Genomic DNA, 22,740 nt, shown 5'->3' on the forward strand with positions numbered 1-22,740 from the left:
CTTTAATTGTTAAGTGCATTGAATTTAATAGTTAAAACAATGAAAGAACAGAGAAAAAAAAACTGTGTAAAACAACAAAAAAATAACATCCGCTGTTTGCAAAATATGTCTGAAAATAATTGACATGATCATTATTTTGACGTCCGCGCAGACGACGTCCCTTATTTAATACACTGTGTGCATTGAACGTCCGTCATTACATTGACTTCAATACATTGCAATGAAGTCAGTTAAATCGCAGCCGCCTTTTCTCTTCTTTTTTTTTGACATTGTGTGAACATAGCCAAAGACTGATAATACAGAATAATATAGAAATACCATGTGTGAACATATAGTGCCATATAGTGGAAAAGATACAATAATACCATGTTAGACCATGTAACCTGATCTCACAGCATATCCTGATACAATAATACATATAAAGAACTGACCTCCTGAAAAGTCTATCCTATAGCAGACTGCTGCAATAGATGGCCAGAATAATATGCAGTGATTATCTCCCAGGGGGGATAGATCCAGCACATGGAGCAGTTAAAGGGGATCATGTGGGAAATCAGGGGGGAGGAGGGGAGGTAAAGTCAACTCTACATCCTAATGCTGCCTGGATCAGGTGTCCCTATGTAGTGCCCTCTAGATCCAGGTCTGTAAGGGATTTCCTAGTAGCTTCTACTAGACAGGACATACTGCTCTGAGGTCCAGGAAGAAACCACTATAAGGTGAGAGAAGGCTGAGTAGTGGATGATGCTCCCATCGCCTGAGGATTAATTTCTGGCAGCTTCTCCTCCTTGGTCTTCTCCTCTGGAAGGGCTGCTGTTCTTGGCCACTTCTCAGACCTCCCTCCCAGCTTGTTCCTTCCCTTCCTGCCTCTCAGCTTTATCCAACAGGAAAGTGCAAGGAAGAATCGTCTAACTTCCCACTTCCACATCTTCTCTTCTTGTGGGCAGACACCTCAGTCTTGGACATGAGGTCTACAATCCCACATCCTTTCTGCTCCAGATCCTGAACACTGGGAGGATTTTGATTATTATTATTATTTTTATTATTATTATTATCTCTGGACACGATATCATTGCTGTTTTCTAGCTCTTACTCTCCATGTACTGGAAAAATGAGAATGTCACCCCTCAATCTGAGGGGAACAACCTGGACCCTGAAGGAGACTCTGCAGGAAAGGTGAGACCACCACCAGTCCCATCTTATTGTATTCTATTGTATTGCACTGTATATTTACTCCTGTACTAGTTTATTGTAAAAAAAATAAATAAAAAAAATCATTTAAGATAAATGTATCTATTTTCTGCATAAAAGTAAAAGAAAAAAAAAATCGATTTTTAATTACATCCATTAAAAGAAATGAAATTTGCAATTCTTTGGGTGGCCTGATGGATTGCCTGATTGACAGCTGAAATTGACACTTGCTGCCTCTTATCCTGGGCATTTTGTGCAATTTCTAATTGCAGGTAGTTTGTGGGGTTTTTTTTCTCTCTCCTCTGCCTTGGATTACATGGGAACGAAACGATTACCTCAAGAGGCATGGGTTAAGTGCAGCGAAAAAAAAATCAATCTAGATTCAAATTGCTTCATTAAAGAGACCCAGCTTTTGTTGGAAATGGTTTAAATGCCTCCTGGAAAGTTCTTATTTGTTGTTTGGAGCTGCTGTGTATGGGCTGCAGGGGATATAAAGGGGAACTTGGTGGCATCTAAAGCAACTTCATCCTGAAGAGGGGGTTCTCTGGCAATATCTTGTGGAAGGTGATGTCCCAGCATAAGCAGATCACCAGGGGAGCAGCTCCAGGGCTGAGGAGTCCTCACATCATGGTAAGGAGAGCTGACCTATGTGTGCAGGGGAGAGCTGGGATTAGTAATAGGTGAGGGGAGCTGGGGCTGCATGGCGTCTACAAAGGTGTGCAGAATCACTGCAATATATATATATATATATATATATATATATATATATATATACTGACTGACATACTATAGGTTAGACAGACGTAAAGTGCGCCATCGATTGGGTTCTCCCTTTCCTACAGCCTCAATAGACATTTAGAAAAGAACTGAAGAATTTGTAAAAAAAAATCTGAGAGATAAATAAACACTAATTTATATATTATTATATATATATTTATTTTTTTATTATCCATCCAATTAACTATAGTTTATTTCCAATCAACTTCTATTCTTTGTATCTGTCTTTATCTATTATGTAGCTATCTATCTATCTATCTATCTATCTATCTATCTATCTATCTATCTATCTCCCATCTCCTATCTATCTATCTATCTCCTATCTATCTATCTATCTATCTATCTATCTCCCATCTCCTATCTATCTATCTATCTATCTATCTATCTATCTATCTATCTATCTCCTATCTATCTATCTATCTATCTATCTATCTATCTATCTATCTATCTATCTATCATCTATCTATCTATCTATCTATCTCCCATCTCCTATCTATCTATCTATCTCCTATCTATCTATCTATCTATCTATCTATCTATCTATCTATCTATCTCCTATCTATCTATCTATCTATCTATCTATCTATCTCCTATCTATCTATCTATCTATCTATCTATCTATCATCTATCTATCTATCTATCTATCTATCTATCTATCTCCCATCTCCTATCTATCTATCTATCTATCTCCTATCTATCTATCTATCTATCTATCATCTATCTATCTATCTATCTATCTATCTCCTATCTATCTATCTATCTATCTCCCATCTCCTATCTATCTATCTATCTATCTATCTCCTATCTATCTATCTATCTATCTATCTATCTATCTATCTATCTATCTATCTCCCTATCTATCTATCTATCTATCTATCTATCTATCTATCTATCTCCTATCTATCTATCTATCTATCTATCTATCTATCTGTCTATCTATCTATCTATCTATCTATCTATCTATCTATCTCCTATCTATCTATCTATCTATCTCCTATCTATCTCCCATCTCCTATCTATCTATCTATCTATCTATCTATCTATCTATCTATCTATCTCCTATCTATCTCCTATCTATCTATCTATCTATCTATCTATCTATCTATCTATCTATCTATCTATCTCCTATCTATCTCCCATCTCCTATCTATCTATCTATCTATCTATCTATCTATCTTCTATCTATCCATCTCCTATCTATCTATCTATCTATCTATCTATCTATCTATCTAATATCTATCATCTATGCATCTTATGTCTATCTATCAGTCTCATATCTATCCATATATTTGTCTATCCACTCTATCTATTATCTATCTATCTATCTATCTATCTATCTATCTATCTATCTATCTATCATCTATCTATCTATCACCTATCTGTCTGTCTATCTATTATCTATCTATCTATCTATCTATCTATCTATCTATCTATCTATCTATCTCCTATCTCTCTCCTATCTATCTATTATCTATCTATCTATCTATCTATCTATTTATCTATCTATCTATCTATGATCTGTCCATTCATTCATAATCCCATATCAATATTTTTACATTATTCACTAAATATATTTCTTTCTTTCTTTCTTTCTTTCTTTCTTTCTTTCTTTCTTTCTTTCTTTCTTTCTTTCTTTCTTTCTTTCTTTCTTTCTTTCTCTTCATGCAAATCTTTCTCTGACTCCTCTCAGCTATAGTATGCCGAGTTGTAGTTTATATGAAAGTGTGATGGGCTCATTGCACATAGTGGCACATGGTGTAATCTACAGTTATCTAGTAATTACATTCCCCACTACTGCTGCTGGGGGTTAGATTTTTTCTAATGTAAAAAGTTTTACAGATTGACATCAGATGCTAGGAAGCTGAACAGATAGATGTATGCTAGATAGGAGATAGATAGATAGATAGATAGATAGATAGATAGATAGATAGATACATAATAGATAGAAGATAGATAGATAGATAGATAGATAGATAGATAGATAGATAGATAAATAGATAGATAGGAGATAGATAGATAGATAGATAGATAGATAGATAGATAGATAGATAGATAGATAGGAGATAGATAGATGGATAGATAGAAGATATATGATAGATAGATAGATAGATAGATAGATAGATAGATAGATAGATAGATAGAAGATAGATAGATAGATAGATAGATAGATAGATAGATAGATACATAATAGATAGAAGATAGATAGATAGATAGACAGATAGATAAATAGATAGATAGATAGATAGATAGATAGATAGGAGATAGATAGATAGATAGAAGATATATGATAGATAGATAGAAGATAGATAGATAGATAGATAGATAGATAGATAGATAGATAGATAGATAGATAGGTAGAAGATAGATAGATAGGAGATAGATAGATAGATAGATAATAGATAGAAGATAGATAGATAGGAGATAGATAGAGAGATAGATAGATAGATAGATAGATAGATAGATAGATAGATAGATAGATATAGATGATAGGAGATAGATAGAGAGATAGATAGGAGATAGATAGATAGATAGATAGATAGATAGATAGATAGATAGATATAGATGATAGGAGATAGATAGAGAGATAGATAGATAGATAGATAGATAGATAGATAGATAGATAGATAGATATAGATGATAGGAATATTTTACTTGTACCTACAGGACAGTCTCATGAATGACCCAAACCCCGTTTGACAATGAGAAGAATTATCACTAGAATGATAGATCTCCCTACAATCCTACAATACACAGATCAGGATGAAGACCAGGAATACAGCTACCTGTACATCTTATTTATTCGAGGACTGAGAAAATAAAACTTGTTCAGCTCCCTGTATAGGATTATATAGACGATATTATATATAATATATTATATAGGATTATATAGACGATATTATATATGATATATTATATAGGATTATATAGATGATATTATATATGATATATTATATAGGATTATATAGATGATATTATATATGATATATTATATAGGATTATATAGATGATATTATATATGATATATTATATAGGATTATATAGATATATAGGATTATACATTTGATGAGAACTATTGTAGAATATCACCCGAATATCCCATATATGCAGAGTATACAGCGTCTTCTACTAACTACATTGTTTCTAGTAATAGCACCAATAATATGTATAAGTAACTTAATTGAGAATACAGTGTATCCAATGCACCATAGAAAAGGAGCACAGTTTACACACCTAAAGATCAACAAGGGATCAATGCAAAAATACAATAGTCGTTTATTTATGTTGGGTTATTCTCCAGATGGTGGATTCCATCTCTGTATTAGTAACCTTATAGTCAGACAGATCTGGAGTCCTGGAGGGAGGAGATCAGACTTGGGTTATGATCAGATCGCAGATCGCTTTATAACCACTCGTTTATAATATGTAGGGATCATATCCATCATCTCAGATATCCCCAGTATGAAATCTGCGACATTCCCACTATGATGGATTGTCGCATGAGTAGGGCTACAGGGCACATCTACAATGTCGCATAATCTCAGATACTGAAAGAATATCGGATTCTGTTCTATACATTTTTGTAGTCTTGCAAGGAAAGTTAACTCCCAATATATACTCCCCAGTATAATCCCAATATTTGTTACATATATATATTATATTAGATATATTAGTTAGTAAACGTTTTTATTCTGTCCAGTTTTATTTGTAAAACTTAAAACGAACGTTATATATATATATATATATATATATATATATATATATATATATATATATATAAAATGGAGAATGCACTCACATCTGGCACATTTTACATGGAAAGCTAAATTATTTGTCAGCTGATCATACACAATGCACAATTTTATAGATTATAATATGTATTAATATGTACAGACAAGAAAGAATATACAATTTATACAGTAATATAAGTATAATATACAGTCCTAATATAATATCATGTAAGTATAATGTATAATATGTTATAATGTATAATATACATACTAGAATAATAGTCTAGTATGGAGACAACAATATTTCAGGACATAACATTTACTACTTGATATTGATCATATTTACTGGTTGATATCAATTATATTTACTACTTGATATTAATTCTATTTACTTGATTTCAAATAGATAAATAATATTTAGAGTTGATAATTGAGATGAAAAATCTGTAAATTATAGTACACATATGTAATATTAAATAGACGGTCTATACTTATTGTTTATACATAGGTGTAATTGTAAAAACAATAAATCATGGCAACATTAAAGACTTATAATAAAAAGTATCATCTATAGCTAGATCCATAGTGCAACATGTATGAATCACAAATTATGCCCATACTTTACAGGTTATAGATAAGTATCCAGTATTTAATTCATATAGTATGTATAACACAATTTAGCATCCATAAACTCTGTAGATCAAAAACTATATGTCACTTACACCATCTACAGTGTAGAATACAATCTATACTATAATATATATATATATATATATATATATATATATATAAAATATGTAGTACATAGACCACATAATACATACAATTGTATAACACAATGTGTAGCATATCATTTATACATCAGAATGCACTAAATAATCTGAACAATTTTAGAATACTATATAAAACCCATTCCCTATTGTAAAATATATGCCCTATGATACAACAGAGCAATATATATTCTATCAATTCTACAGATCAGAATAGCATAACTAATCCATATAATTTAGAAGAAATATTTCATCTGTACAATTGATCAAAGATAATATATAATGAATATAGTTTATAGTTTTGAAATGCAATACTTAACATATGAAACAATACATAAGAGAATGAAACAATACATATGAGAAAATGTTCTCTTTTTTCACTCTGTCCCCCATTGGCCTGCGGAATCTGTTGGCGCTATACAAATAATAATAATAATAATAATAATAATAATAATAATAATAATAATACATATTATTATTATTATTATTATTATTATTATTATTATTATTATTATTATCCTCAATGATTAAAAAACAAATAAAGAAAGAAATGTTATGACTGTTGAGGCTGGTGTATAGAGATGCACTTTAGGACCATAGGAATGGATGGGGTCTACTAATCAATCTTATATGATCTGGAAATAAAAGTGCAAACCAGGCTTCAATCTATAGCTCTAGACATAATATATAATCCATAGATTAGCTACAAATCTAAATTGCAAATCTGAACACCATCACCATTGTGGATCAGAATACAATATACAGTACATAGATTGAATAGGATAAAACATAGTATAAAACACATACAGAATACATTACATATTCTCTACAGTCTATAGATTAAAACACTATATATTACACATGCCCACCACAGATCAGACATAGTACAGAGAATAACCAGCCTTTATTTCAAAACACTATATACTGTATAATACACACGGTATAGTAGCCATTGGTAGTCCATTGATCAGGAAATTGTATATAATACCTAGCAAATACAATATATAATATATATTAGATAGATCAGAACCCCATAAATATTCTATACACTCAGAACACTGCCTATAATCCATATACTTCATGGATAACATTACAATTATTAATACATACAGTCTATAGATCAGATCTAATCTATAATCTATATAATATAATCATATAATCTACAATAATCTATGTAATATAATCATAATCCACAATAATCTAGGTAATATAATAATAATCTACAATAATCTATGTAATATAATCATAATCCACAATAATCTAGGTAATATAATAATAATAATCTACAATAATCTATAGTCTACAGATCAGATATAATTATAACCTACAAATATAATCCATACAATCTATAGATATGTATACTATATACTCCAACCTTTATAGAAGAGAATATAATCCATACACTGTGTAGATTAGAATACAAAGTCTATGGAATACATAAATCAATATATTCTGATCAGTATGTACCTAATAGGATTTATGATGATCCCATCCATAGTCTGTGCAGCTAGAATGTGGTGAGACTTTACATGATGTCCAGTGCTGTAATGTATGAATATACACCATGTACATGTAACTGTGAGCTATGGATGTATTGGTGTATATTATAAACACTAACAATTCAATGTATCTATAATAACTTGTACCAAATATCCAAACAGCAGAACTATAATATAATACCCTGAGTGCTGTATAATGGTGCGTTCACACCTACAGGATCTGCAGCAGATTTTCTGCAGAAGATTTCATTTAAATAACTGAACACAGCATCAAATCTGCTGCAGATCTGCTGCAGATCCTGTAGGTGTGAACGCACCCTAACTGTGATGGGTTATACTTTACGTGTGTCACTGTGATGGTTGTGGATGGTAAATCAATGGAGGTGATGACTATATCACTTTATAATGTTTCGTATATATGGGACAGGGTTATTGGACAGGACAGATATTGGTTTAGGGTGCGTTCACACCTACAGGATCCGCAGCAGATCTGCAGCAGATTTGAAGGTGCAGATTTGATGCTGTGTTCAGTTATTTAAATGAAATCTGCTGCGGATCCGCTGAGGATCTGCTGCGGATCCGCAGCAGAAAATCAGCTGCGGCTCTGGTAAGTGTGAACGTACCCTTAATGTTTATGATGATGAGCTGTTTTCACAGTCCTAGTGCTATGTGATGTCTTGCGGTCTGTCTATTATCCCAGTGTTGCTGAGGGCTCTTCATCTTCTAGAAATATCCCCTGTGCTTTACACCTTCTTAACTAAATCCTCAGGCCAGGTCCATGAGCAGCGGGTGCAGTGCTTCATTATAGAGCTTAAGGTCAGCATCTTTAGGCTCTGTTCACACACAGTATTTCGGTCAGTATTTCATTCAGTATTTTGGTCAGTATTTCTTTCAGTATTTTGGTCAGTATTTCTTTCAGTATTTTGGTCAGTAGTTCCTTCAGTATTTTGGTCAGTATTTCTTTCAGTATTTTGGTTAGTAGTTCCTTCCGTATTTTTTGGGTCAGTATTTGTAGCCCAAATCAGGAGCAGAACCAACAGACCGAAATTATAACGCAACGATTTGGCTACATGTATGTTACCGTAATGTCTTTTTAGGTGAGAAAAATGGATGCTTTTGGTAATGACAGACGTTAAAGTTATGCTCAGTCAGTCTTTTGGTCAGTATTTTTCAGCCAAAAACAGGACAAAATTATAATGGAAAGATTTGCACAGTTTCTGTGTTTTCAACCCACTCCTGGTTTTGGTTTAAAATAACAGACTGACCAAAAGACTGACGGGAATAATGGACGTTCTTTCACCTACAAAAAACATAGTGGGAACATAGCTTTTCTGGGTTTTTAACCTACTCATGATTTTCAATGAAAAAAAAAAATACTGTCCAAAATATTGAGCGAAATACTATGTGTGAACAAAGCCTTTGGCGGCATTCATATTTGTTGCAGAAATCTCTGAATGTTGTCTTATTTGGATTTGTAAAAATCCATGCACGTGCTGCAGAAACATCATCATTCACTTATACTGTATAGACTGGAAGTTATGGAGATAGCCGCAGCAAATCAACCCTGTGTGGGTGTAAAGTTGTCACTGCTTGTTACAGCTTATGTTCAACCAGGAATATATGGGAAAGATGTGATGGAAAATATGTCTTCTTATGTTGCATTGGGGTCTCTGAGCACCTTCAGGGGTGACTGCTCTCTGCACCCCTAGTGCTACACCCCTGTATTGGCTACATAAAAGTCTTTATATGCAACATAGGTTAAAAAAAAACAAAAAAAAAACACAATTTTTTTGCAAATTCAAGTTGTAAATAATAAACACGTTCACTATTTGGACGGTCGTAATCAATTACTGCAGTTATTTTATAGGTTGTGTGCGTACTACCGGCCAATTTTCCATGGATTTCAGTGAAGTGCATTATTATATTGAAAATATGGTCATATTTTGATTTTAGGGGCTTTTTAGGCGTTTTTAGGCAAAATAACGGCCGTCGTTTTATAACAATGGTCGTAAATAGTGTTCATGATCATTACTGTAAAATAACGGCTGCTATTTTGCATAAAAAGACATTGTGTGATCATCACATGTTGCATGGATATAATGGTTATCATTGATTTATTTTTATATGACGGCCTTAAAACTGTAATCTGACTTGATCATTTTTTTCCAATGAATGGATAATGCAGTATCTATAGCTATCCCATATTCAGGGAGTCTACAAATATAGCTGTAGGCTGCCAGGGCATGCTGGGGGGCCACAGGGTGGAGACCACTGACCTGTAGCAGAAGTCACCTCTCTACCATATACACCACCGTCTATTTCCTTTTTACTTCTCCTTACCCCAAGGAGCCTTCCAAATGAATGGCCTGCTCGTCTGACTTTGGATGTAGTTTTGAGTGGATTTGTCGAACTATTCAGGTTCAGCATGGCAAGGCTCCCTGAACCCGAATGCTCAGCATTGGACTCCCGGTGGCTGGAGAAGTTGGATGCCGCCCTAGGACTGCCAGGAAATCATGGATACAACCTGGGGCTATGATCCCACACAGTATTTTTGGTCAGTATTTTGCAAACAAAACCAGGAGTGGATAGACACAGAAAGGCTATGTTCACACACTGCTGAAATTGTGTGGATGGCCACCATTTAATGGCAAATAAGGGCCATTATTTCAAAACAACGTCCGTAATAAAAGCAATTATTTGCCATTAAATGGAGGCCAACCACTCAATTTCCACAGTGTGTGAACAAAGCCTTTCTGTGTTTCCAATCCACTCCTGGTTTTGGTTGCAAAATACTGAGCAAAAATACTGTGTGGGAAAATAGCCTTAGGTTGTATCCATGATTTCCTGGCAGTCCTAGGGCGGCATCCAACTTCTCCAGCCACCAGAAGTCAAATGCCGAGCAGTCAGGTTTGGAGAACGTTGCCGGAGCCGAACAGTTCAGCTAGTTTGCTTAACACTATCTGGATGTTTGGCTATGTGTTATTTTTACTCTTCAGTCTTTTCATGATGAATTTAGCCAGAAAAATCAGGAAAACACAGTAACTTCATATGGCCGACATAGAGTGATGCCTTTATAGATAGTTTTTGGGACCTGCTGCCAGCCTCAGGGAGGCTTCCACTACTCTTGTTCTCCTTCTCCTTCCTATCATCCCTTCTTCTTGCTCCCCCTTCTGCCCTCCCAACAATACAGGGATTCCCAACCTTATTAACATAGAGGGAACCCTTAAAGGGGGGGGGGGGGGGTAAAGTGTTCTATAATCCTCACCCAATACTATCATTTGGCTCCGATATGTTCACGGCTTAGCGAACCATCTTTGACCAGGGTGACATGAACATGTTTTTTCTTTAAAGTGACAGATCTTGGAGAACAATGATAATAATACCTGCAATAATATTCTATTTAGCAAAGGATAAAGTGGATGGAGGTTTTATATACATGATAAGCTTATTAGACTAGACAATGTAGATTGTAATCTCTTGGGAGCAGGCTCCTCACTCCACATGTCGGACTTGATGGTTACATTTGTGTCTCTGTAATGTTGAATTTTGTCTATGTATGTCCCCCCATATGTTGGCGCTATATAAATAAAAATTAAAGTTAAATACATTTTTTTAAATAAATAAAATTATTATTATTATTATTATTATTATTATTATTATTATTATACAATAGTCATGATACAAAGGGTTAATAAAGAAGGGAAATGTGGGATCTCCGTTTCTATCTCTTCTCACATAAAAGTCATAGTTTCCAACACAACATGCTACTCTTTACCATAAATATATTGGGAGTATATATGATATTGTGGTTATTTCCGCCTTCAGTGCACAGAATCATAGATATAGATACAAATACACACCCATACTACTACTAATATTTATATAGCACTAACATATACACAATTCTATGGGGACGTATATAGACAAAACCAGACATTACACATACACATATAACCATCAAGTCAAACAAGAGGAGTGAGGGGCCTGATCGCAGGAGCTTACACTCTATGAAGTATATACATCAAATAAGAAGAGTGAGGGGCCTGATCGCAAGAGCTTATAATCTATGAAGTATATATATCATACAGGAGGAGTCAGGGGCCTGATCGCAAGAGCTTACACTCTATGAAGTATATACATCAAATAGGAGGAGTGAGGGGCCTGATCACAGGAGCTTACACTCTATGCAGTATATACATCAAATATGAGGAGTGAGGGGCCTGATTGCAGGAGTTTACACTCTATGAAGTATATACATCATACAAGAGGAGTGAGGGGCCTGATCGCAAGAGCTTACACTCTATGAAGTATATACATCAAATAAAAGGAGTGAGGGGCCTGATCGCAAGAGCTTACACTCTATGCAGTATATACATCAAATATGAGGAGTGAGGGGCCTGATTGCAGGAGTTTACACTCTATGAAGTATATACATCATACAAGAGGAGTGAGGGGCCTGATCGCAAGAGCTTACACTCTATGAAGTATATACATCAAATAAAAGGAGTGAGGGGCCTGATCGCAAGAGCTTACACTCTATGAAGTATATATATCATACAAGAGGAGTGAGGGGCCTGATCGCAAGAGCTTACACTCTATGAAGTATATACATCATACAAGAGGAGTGAGGCGCCTGATCACAGGAGCTTACACTCTATGAAGTATATACTTCATACAAGAGGAGTGAGGGGCCTGATCACAGGAGCTTACACTCTATGAAGTATATACATTAAACTAGAAGAGTGAGGGGCCTGATCGTAGGAGCTTACACTCTATGAAGTATATACATCAAATAGGAGCAGTGAGGGGCCTGATTGCAGGAGCTTACACTCTATGCAGTATATACATCAAATAGGAGGAGTGAGGGGCCTGATCGCAGGAGCTTACACTCTATGAAGTATATACATCATACAGGAGGAGTGAGGGGCCTGATCGCAAGAGCTTACACTCTATGAAGTATATACATCAAATAAGAGGAGTGAGGAGCTTACACTCTATGAAGTATATACATCAAATAAGAAGAGTGAGGGGCCTGATCGCAGGAGCTTACACTCTATGAAGTATATACATCAGACAGGAGGAGTGAGGGGCCTGATCGCAAGAGCTTACACTCTATGAAGTATATATCATACAAGAGGAGTGAGGGGCCTGATCGCAAGAGCTTACACTCTATGAAGTATATACATCATACAAAGGGAGTGAGGGGCCTGATCACAGGAGCTTACACTCTATGAAGTATATACATTAAACTAGAAGAGTGAGGGGCCTGATCGCAGGAGCTTACACTCTATGAAGTATATACATCAAATAGGAGGAGTGAGGGGCCTGATCGCAGGAGCTTACACTCTATGAAGTATATACATCAAATAGGAGGAGTGAGGGGCCTGATCGCAGGAGCTTACACTCTATGAAGTATATACATCAAATAGGAGGAGTGAGGGGCCTGATCGCAGGAGCTTACACTCTATGAAGTATATACATCAAATAAGAAGAGTGAGGGGCCTGATCGCAGGAGCTTACACTCTATGAAGCATATACATCAAATAAGAAGAGTGAGGGGCCTGATCGCAGGAGCTTACACTCTAATGAGGGGCCTGATCGCAGGAGCTTACACTCTATGAAGTATATACATCAAATAAGAAGAGTGAGGGGCCTGATCGCAGGAGCTTACACTCTATGAAGCATATACATCAAATAAGAAGAGTGAGGGGCCTGATCGCAGGAGCTTACACTCTATAAAGTATATATATCATACAAGAGGAGTGAGGGGCCTGATCACAGGAGCTTACACTCTATGAAGTATACACCTTAACCTGTTGGTTGTCCTGTAATCCTTAGTCTGGGTTCACACACTCAATATTGTGATCGGTATTCTTCCCCAAACCAGTAGAAGAATCAAGAAAAATATTTTTTTGGACCCCTTCCTACAGCAATGACCAAAACAAGGTGTGAATACTGACCAAAATGTGAGGGCCGCCTTAGCAGTGCCTTAGCCTTGTAGTGCCAGGATCAGTCCATGTTGGGTTGTTAGGAGAAGGCAGATAACATCTGGCCACTTATACAGCTGTCACAGCGACAACAGGCAGACATAAATAATTGTTGTAAGCAAGTGCGCAGCCTGGCCGTGGGTGCTAGGAACCATGTCCTATAATATGGGATTAGCTTATCCTTCTCAATGCAGATACTTGTGAAAGCCGAACGTGCACTCATGGTGCTGACTATGCTAGAGACTCTATAATAATAGTGCAAAGGGCTTAAACAGGAAAGTTACTTAATTGCTAAAAATAATATTTATTATAGTTAATATTTTCAGTAGGCGGGTGCACCATGGCACAGTATGTTTACGCACTGTTTTGTTTTTTGTTTTTTAATACAATACATATTTCTTAGTGTATAATATATATTATAGACTAAGAATTTTGTATTGTATTTAAGCGATATCTATTGATTATTATTGTAGTATTGTATTAAAGCGATATCTACCTGATAAGGTTCCTGCATGTATAATATAATATAATACACACATATATATATATATATATATATATATATATATATATATATATATATTATACATGCAGGCACCTTATCAGGCCACACTACTGGACTTACCTACAAACTAGACTTGTAAATATGCAAAAATTTCTATCACAACAACTAACAGGACAGAAAAATAGCATTTCTTCATTTCTTATAGTTGCAGTCTCAGCATTTTATTCTTTTTAATAATAGTATTCAGTGAAATAAAAAAATAAAAATAAATAGAAATAAATAAATAAAAATAAACATAAATGAATGCGTACTGTAATGTGTTACCATTTCTAGTCCATGAGGCTAATACCATCAAGCTCCATCATCACACGGAGAGACGTCAAGTCAGCTAATTTACATGTTTATTTTATTTTCTATTTATTTTTATTACCGTATTTCATTGAAGAACATTTTGTGTGTGAACATAGCCCAAAACAGCGTGGAAACAAAGTGGAGAAACCTATGTTACATGATAAGCTTGTTGGCAGTTTTATGGCTATATTGTTTCTAGCTTTACAAGTGCTTTATTAAATTTTTCTGGTTTTGTGTTTGCTGCACAGTTTATGCATTTCTTGTACTGTATATTTTTTTATATGTTTCATACATAACTAATGGTCCGGGTATTCTATTGCATTTAAAGTGAATACATGTGGCCTTACAATGTATCAGCTTGGTAGCCTAAATTTTTTTCCCATGTGTAGTGATTTGTAAGGACAATATTTTATAATACTTAAGGGGAATAAGTGTCACATTATGATATTAAAAATAATATTGACTCTGAATATTAGTGTAGAATAATAGATTATGCTAAATAATGGATATTAATATATATATATATATATATATATATATATATATATATGTATATATATATGCTCACACACAATATACCAAACAATGAAGACTATACAAAACGTGTGTCTACTTCTTGTAATAGAGTGTATTATTTATTTTTATATAGGTAGTAAAGACAAAGTAATATGGACATAATTCATAATCCATGGACATAATTCATGTGTAACAACACAATTCTTAGCACCTTGTTTGTATCGCCAATTATGCAAATGAATGTGGCTATAAATGCCTAATCCGCTGATAGTTGTGGGATTTGTGGGAATTGTGGGAAATTTTACATACTATCATTTATATGAAATAAAACATTATTATATATTTAATGTATTGGGTAGTAATTGTGAAAAAGTGGCCTGGGAATAGCTGTAAAACCAGATATTTGTTTACATTAAGTCATCTAACAGATAATAGTTCTTGCATCCACCGGTTATTACATGAAATGCTTAAAGTGGCTTCTACTTCTCCTGATCAATATATGTTGTGTAAAGTCTATCAGTATTATCCATGTATATAGCACCAGCATATTCTGCAGTGTTGTACAGAGGTTGTCATCACTGAAAGCGGTCACTGTCCCCATTGGGGCTTACAATTTAAATCAGCATTTTCAAATTATTTTGCAGATGCAATAGGCTTCCTATAAAAAAGTAATAATAATAAAAAAATTTATATATATATATATATATATATATATATGTGTGTATATCATTATCACTCCAAAAGGATCAATATAAGGGATGACAAGCTCTGTAAAATGCTGTGTAATATAATAAATTATTAATATTAAAAAAATTATTATTATAATTAAGTGGAAAATTGCAGACTTGTTCTTCATTAGTAAAAAATAAAAAAAGACAAGAAATACTCACCTACCCCTGCCCCCGAGCTCCTGTAGCAGCAACTTCTAGTTTCTGCTCATTTCTACTTCTGAGATGGGTTGTTCCGATAGGGCCTATCTACTCAGCCAATCAGTGGCCATGGTGGGACAGTGCTGCAACCAGTGATTAGCTAAGAGGCATGTCCTACTGAGACAACTCACCTCGACAGGAAGTTACTGGAACTGTGGGGGAGCAGGGTAGGTGAGTACACACTTGGCTATTGGTACCAACCTAATATATAGCAGACTAATTACTATGGCCTAAAACCCTTTTATTTGTTGGATTTTGCTGTGGCTTTTCTATGGTTTTCCTATCGTTTCTTATATAAAAAATAAAACTCTAAGTAAGAAAGATCAGTGAATGGCACAATATAGGGGCTGGTTAGTTTCAGTGATGAAGCCACACATCTCTTCCATAATCCCTCATTATTCAGTTAAATGGAACGTTACTGTATAAAGACTGACAGGATCGGATGTAGTTAAAATAATCTGTATGACAATATAGTAATCACCGAGAAATCAGAGCATATCATTATCTAATGCTATCTCTCCCCTGCCCCATAACGTACCTTGAGTCAATGTTAGATACTCCAGATGGTGGAGCTGTGTATAACTGCACTGGATATATTATATATTTATTTGATTAAATTATCGTTCATTATCATTTAGTTTATTAGTATCCGAAATCTAGTCAGGGAATAAAGCTTTGGAGTGTGGGCTCAGTAATGTCACAGTGATAGGGGGGCACTGGAAGACTCCTGCCTGACGTAAGAATTCATTAAGTAGATCGGCACTTGTTTAAGGAGTCTAGGGGGGAGATTTATCAAACTGGTGTAAAGTAGAACTGGCCTAGTTGCCCCTAGCAACCAATCAGATTCCACCTTTCATTTTTCAAAGAATCTGTAAAGAATTAAATGTGGAATCTGATTGGTTGCTAGGGGCAACTAGGCCAATTCTACTTTACACCAGTTTGATAAATCTCCTCCTAGGTGTCTAGGATGTTCCTATGGCCCCTCCATCATCTGTTGGCTGTGTATCCCAACAAATGAGGTTTGAGCGAATGAACAATTATTTTCTCCTTTATTGGCTGATCCCTGGGCTTATTATACAAGGCAATATAATCTTGTTCAGCTAATAATCCCCACCACAGGATTCTCCCACCAGTTAAGAAAGATTAAAAATAACTTGTAATATGTTGATTGTTTTCCCTTTATTAATGAGTCCAGTGGGCGGTGTCACTCAATGGTCTGGACTCTTTAGCATGGAAACAGCAGAGATTTCAATCAATAAATTACACATTACTAAATCTTTTCCCATAAGGATATATATCAATCTTCTCAGCTCCTTATAATATGGCAAAGATGGATGGAAAGAGAGACTTTGGTTATACTCTGGAACATAATAGTACTGATACCACTACTAGTCCTATGGGCCCCAGAGCAAACATTGGACTCCTCCCTGCCCCACAAAATATTAGCAGAGCTTCTGTAGCAGCCGTCATGCCCAACTAACATACTTTACTATTGTACTCCCAAGTGCCCGCAGGTCCAGATGGCCAGGTGGTCAGTACTTTATATACATAATAGCTACCGTAGCCTGCACTTTGGACCTTGCTACAATTACGGCTGTTGGTATATTATTCTAGTTTGGGGAACTAATTGGCCTTTGGGTAAAAATGGAGAAAGAATGGTGACAAAAGAAAAGCTGTGTGTGAATAACTAAAAAAAAAAAAACCTCCGCTGTTTGCAAAAGGCATCTGAAAATAATTGTGTGCATTGGATGTTCGTCTTTCCATTGACTTCAATGCAGTCGGTTAAATCGCAGCAAAAACGGATCTTATTTTAAATTGCAAAAGTGTTCGCCTTTTCTCTATTTTTGACGTTAAGTGAACATAGCCTTTAGGGTACATACAAAAAATCAGAAGGTGCAACAGCAACCCACAGGTGCAAGGGATTACCGTATATACTCCTCCCAGTGTACACACGATAAACACCTGCTCTGTATATATTAAAAAGTGAGGATCTTAGCAAACTAATTGATCAAACAGATCAAACAGGCTACCTCCTGTTGGCTTGCACTCCACTCATGTCGCTATAAAAGAGATCATTTGGCTCCTATCTGCCCAGTTGTAGGCTTATTCAGCCCAGGAGAGGCCATTGCTAGTGTGAAAATGCTAGAGTAGGGACCATGTCTCTGAGGACGCCTTAACGTGGCGACATGGTACACTCTGTTTGATCAAATAGTTTGCTAAGATCCTCACTTTTTAATACCTACAGAGCAGGTGTTTACTGTGTGTATGCTGGAAGGAGTATATACGGTAATCCCGTGCACCTGTGGGTTGCTGTTGCACTTTCTGTTTTTTTGTATGTACTTAAGCCACTAGCAGCAGAGTCATAGATGTGCAATTTTTTTCCTTTTTTTCCATAGCCTTAGGGTGTCACAGAACGGCCAGTGTCAGTAAAGATCATCCCGGCCAGTACTGCAGCACCAGCCGGATGAACTTCATTTATTTTGAATTGGGATGTAGGCGCATCCGTGTGCTCCTACATCCTAATTCACCATTGTACACAATGGAGAGTGTAGCCGGAGCCGCACATTCCATTGTGTGAACTGACATTTTTCCGTATGGCTGCTTGTAACCCCAGCCGTATACACGTCTGCCTTATAACCCCCCCAGCCGTATAACCGTGTATACACTCCATCCGGGATTCTATTAATTTTCAATGCAAAGTATCTTTAGAATTAAATCGCAACAACAGCCATGATTAATACAAAAAATACAATGTGTGAACGTAGCATTAACTCCCTATTACACTAAACAATTATTGGCAGTGTTTGGCCGATATCGGCCATTACGGACAATAATCGTGTGGTGTAATAGAAGACAACGATCGGTCGACATGAACGATGTTGGCTGATCATTGCTGTCTTTTGTCTTTCAACATGTTGAAAGACAAACGACAAGGATAGCAACGATGTGCTGCCGTCGCTCCATGGAAAAGGAGCGGCGGGAGCAGGCCGCTGCTATCTACTATGGGCTGCTCGGACGATCAGCGATCACCTGGGCAGCCCCCCCCCCCCCCGCAGCTTCCCGCAGCCCCCTCCAGCCCTCACCAGCTTGCTGCCCACATGTGTAATACTGCCGGCAGCAAATGGGGAACGAGGAGCAAACGAGTGCTGACGGCACTTGCTTGCTCCTTAATATCGCCCCATGTCATAGGGGCTTTAGGGTGCATTCACACGTACAAGCTCTGCAGCACATTTGGCTGTACATCTTGTACGTGTGAACGCACCCTGAGGCTATGTTTCCACTAGTTAAGTTTCATAATAATCATGGCCATTGTTGCTGATTTCCCACTATTATTATGTATTTTAGACCCATTTGCACCACTTTTCCACACCTTTCTGTCTGCTACGACAAAGGGGCGTGGTTTATACAAAAAAATCCACCTGAATCTGACTGAAAATTCTGGTGGACTTAAAGCCTTAGACTGTCTATTCTCCGTTAAGAACAACTACTAGTTGGCTTAAACCATGACAGGATTTAGGGGCACATAAAGCAGTGTAACATCTTCAGCCACGCCCTTTTTACCTATGACCACGCCCCCTTCTGGCATGAAAGAAAAGTGACAAAAATTTGGCACAGGCTACATTCACATGTTCCTGAATTCTTCAATTATGTCTAATTATGTCCACAATTAGCAAAAAACGCATCTGTAATTTGTATTTTTTGTGGATCCCTAAAAGTGGGAAGTCAGTTGATTAAAATGGCTGTCAGGAGGAGCTACACCTGTGACATCAGAATATAAGATCCATATTTTTCTGATATTACATTACTGACAGTACCTCTGTAACCTCCACAAATTATGGATGCTCCTATAGACTTCTATGGGACAACTACGGTCTGTACCAGGGCTTGTCAGTAATTTTTACGTCACGGATTACGGGCTACTCACGAATCCATAAAATTATAGCCCAATAGGAATGAATAGGTCCTTACTTATGAATGTAGCCTATATAGTGATAGCCCGATCATGTGACGGAGGATTGATTGTTTAGCGACTCTGGGGTCACAGTCACTTGTGGATCACAACACAACCCTATTGGCAGTCATGCAACCAGTCATCGGAAAACACGGCGGGTTTGGTCACTTGACCAAGAAACACCATGTAGCCCTAACCTAAAGTTCGTACCTATAACAATCTACTTTAATAGCTTTTGTCTCTGTGACATTTTTTATTTTTTTTTTCCACTAAGTTTGTGACGTTTTTCTCCCCAAGGTTTTGTTTTTGTGCAGACTTTTGTCGCATTTCGTGTGAAAATTGAGCGTTCTTCTAAATCACGCATTATTTTAGTATAAGGCTATAGTCACACAACGCATAAACAACGGCTGTTATCTGCCTCTCAAAACAATGGCCCCGTTGTTTTAAGTATCAAACAATGGACGTCGTTTTTTATGAAAATTGCATCGACGTCTATGGACAACAGCCGGAAATAATTGACCTGATCGTTATTTTGATGGCCGTAGCAAACAACGGCCATTGTTCAATTCATTGTGTGAAAGAACGGCCATTGTTTGCATTTACTTCAATGCAAATTATTGCATTACGAAAAGAACGGCGGTTCCTTTCTTAAAAAGTACGGCGTGTGAACTGATACACAATTTAAATACTTTTTCTACTTCATACTTTATTTTTTTTTCCAATTTATTTTTACTTCGGATGATTATTGAACTCAAATGGTTTAGATTGCTTCTTGCAAATAAACTTTATACTTTTCTGTATATTTCAAGGTTTATATAAATTGGGTTTTTAGAGATTCCTCTTCCAGAAGATGCTTCCTATTCATAATATCATGCCATTGTAGCGCTCTATTTGCATTCAATACAACATGAAAATGTAAAATGCTCCAATTGTCATTAATGCGGGTTACCAGCAGGGGCAATGTATGAGTGGTTGCAGGTGCTGTTGATATTGACGGTTTAAGAATGGGAATTCGTTTTGGCTCACCCTGTATTCCTTCTATTCCATCTGCGCTCACTGATGGGCTATTAACTGGATTCATTCCACCAGCAACTTATTCACTTAAATCTGCTCCCATCTTCCACCACCATGTCTACAAGCCTAAACGTCGCGTTATTCACACGTATGCTGAGAGAAAAGAAGGAAACATTCAGAGAAGCTCTTAATATTTAGTCACCAGATCTGGTTTATTTTAGTTCTTTTTGTTTCTTATATTGATCTTTTATATATTTCTTGTATGCTGGCTGTATACGAAAGACTTCTTATGATTTATGCTTTTATTAGTTAGTTTCCCAATTTGACGTATAATAAGATTAATAATAATAATAATTATTATTGTTGTTGTTGTTGTTGTTATTATTATTATTATTATTATTAATTTTATTATTATTCTACTACTGTATGTAAATAGTTTTATTATGTACATAACATAGGCTATGTTCACACAACATCTTTTCAGCTTAAAAAAACGGACGTCATTTAGCTGTCTGGCCTCCCCTTAGTGCAATGACTGGTGTTGGTACATTATTCTAGTTTGGATTACTAATTGGCCTTTGGATGCGGCTTAATTGAAAAAGGCATTGAATGTAATAGTAAAGACGAAGAAAGAACGGTGGAAATAAAAAACTGTGTGTGAACTACTATTAAAAAAGTCCGCTGTTTGCAAAAGACGTCAGAAAATAATGATCTTGTTGATTATTTTGACGTCCGCGGCAAAAACGTCCATTATTCAATACACTGTGTGTATTGGACATCCGTCTTCCCTTTGACTTCAATGCATTGCCATTGCAGTCAGTTAAATCGTGGAAAAAACGGCCGTTATTTTACATTTGAAAATCGGCCGCCTTTTCTCTATTTTTGACGTTGTGTGAACATAGCCTTATATTGATCTTATATATATTACTTGTGTACTCGCAGTATACAAAAGACTTCTTACTATTTATGCTTTTATTAGTTAGTTTGTTTCACAATTTGAATAATAATAATAACAACAATAACAATAATAATATTTTATTATATGTATTATTATTAATAATTTTATTATTATTAATTTTATTATTCTATTGTATGTAAATAGTTTTATTATGTGCATAACATATACTGTATTTGGCTATGTTCACACGTTTTTTCAGCTCCGTTTAAAATGACGTCCATCATTTTGAGTCTAAAATAACGGACGTCATTTAGCTGTCTGGCCTCCCCTTAGTGCAATGACTAGTGTTTGTACAATATTCTAGTTTGGGATTACTAATTGCTCTTTGGGTGTGGCTTAATTGAAAAGTCCATTGAATTTAATAGTAAAAATGGAGAAAGAACGGTGACAAAAACTGTGTGTGAACAACTAATAAAAAACGTCCGCTGTTTGCAAAAGATGTCCAAAAATAATTGTCATGATCATTATTTTGACGTCCGTGGCAAAAACGTCCGTTATTCAATACATTGTGCGCATTGGACGTCCATCTTTCCATTGACTTCAATGCATTGAAGTCAGTTAAATCG

General features: G+C 35.8%; 1 protein-coding gene across 2 annotated transcripts in view; it reads left to right on the forward strand.

The window, feature by feature from the left end:
* Nucleotides 1-1,095: 1,095 nt before the first annotated feature.
* LHX6 (LIM homeobox 6) overlaps nucleotides 1,096-22,740 on the forward strand; it is a 96,429-nt gene continuing 74,784 nt past the window's right edge. Inside the window, exons 1-2 of one of the 2 annotated variants that reach the window (XM_069986309.1) lie at nucleotides 1,096-1,173; nucleotides 1,753-1,818. In XM_069986309.1, coding sequence (XP_069842410.1) covers nucleotides 1,096-1,173; nucleotides 1,753-1,818 — 144 coding nt within the window. The remainder of the gene's footprint in view (nucleotides 1,174-1,752; nucleotides 1,819-22,740) is intronic. The other variant, XM_069986310.1, reaches the window with a different exon arrangement.

This window comes from Dendropsophus ebraccatus, chromosome 10 (assembly GCF_027789765.1).
Source record: "Dendropsophus ebraccatus isolate aDenEbr1 chromosome 10, aDenEbr1.pat, whole genome shotgun sequence".
Classification (NCBI taxonomy): Eukaryota; Metazoa; Chordata; class Amphibia; order Anura; family Hylidae; genus Dendropsophus; species Dendropsophus ebraccatus.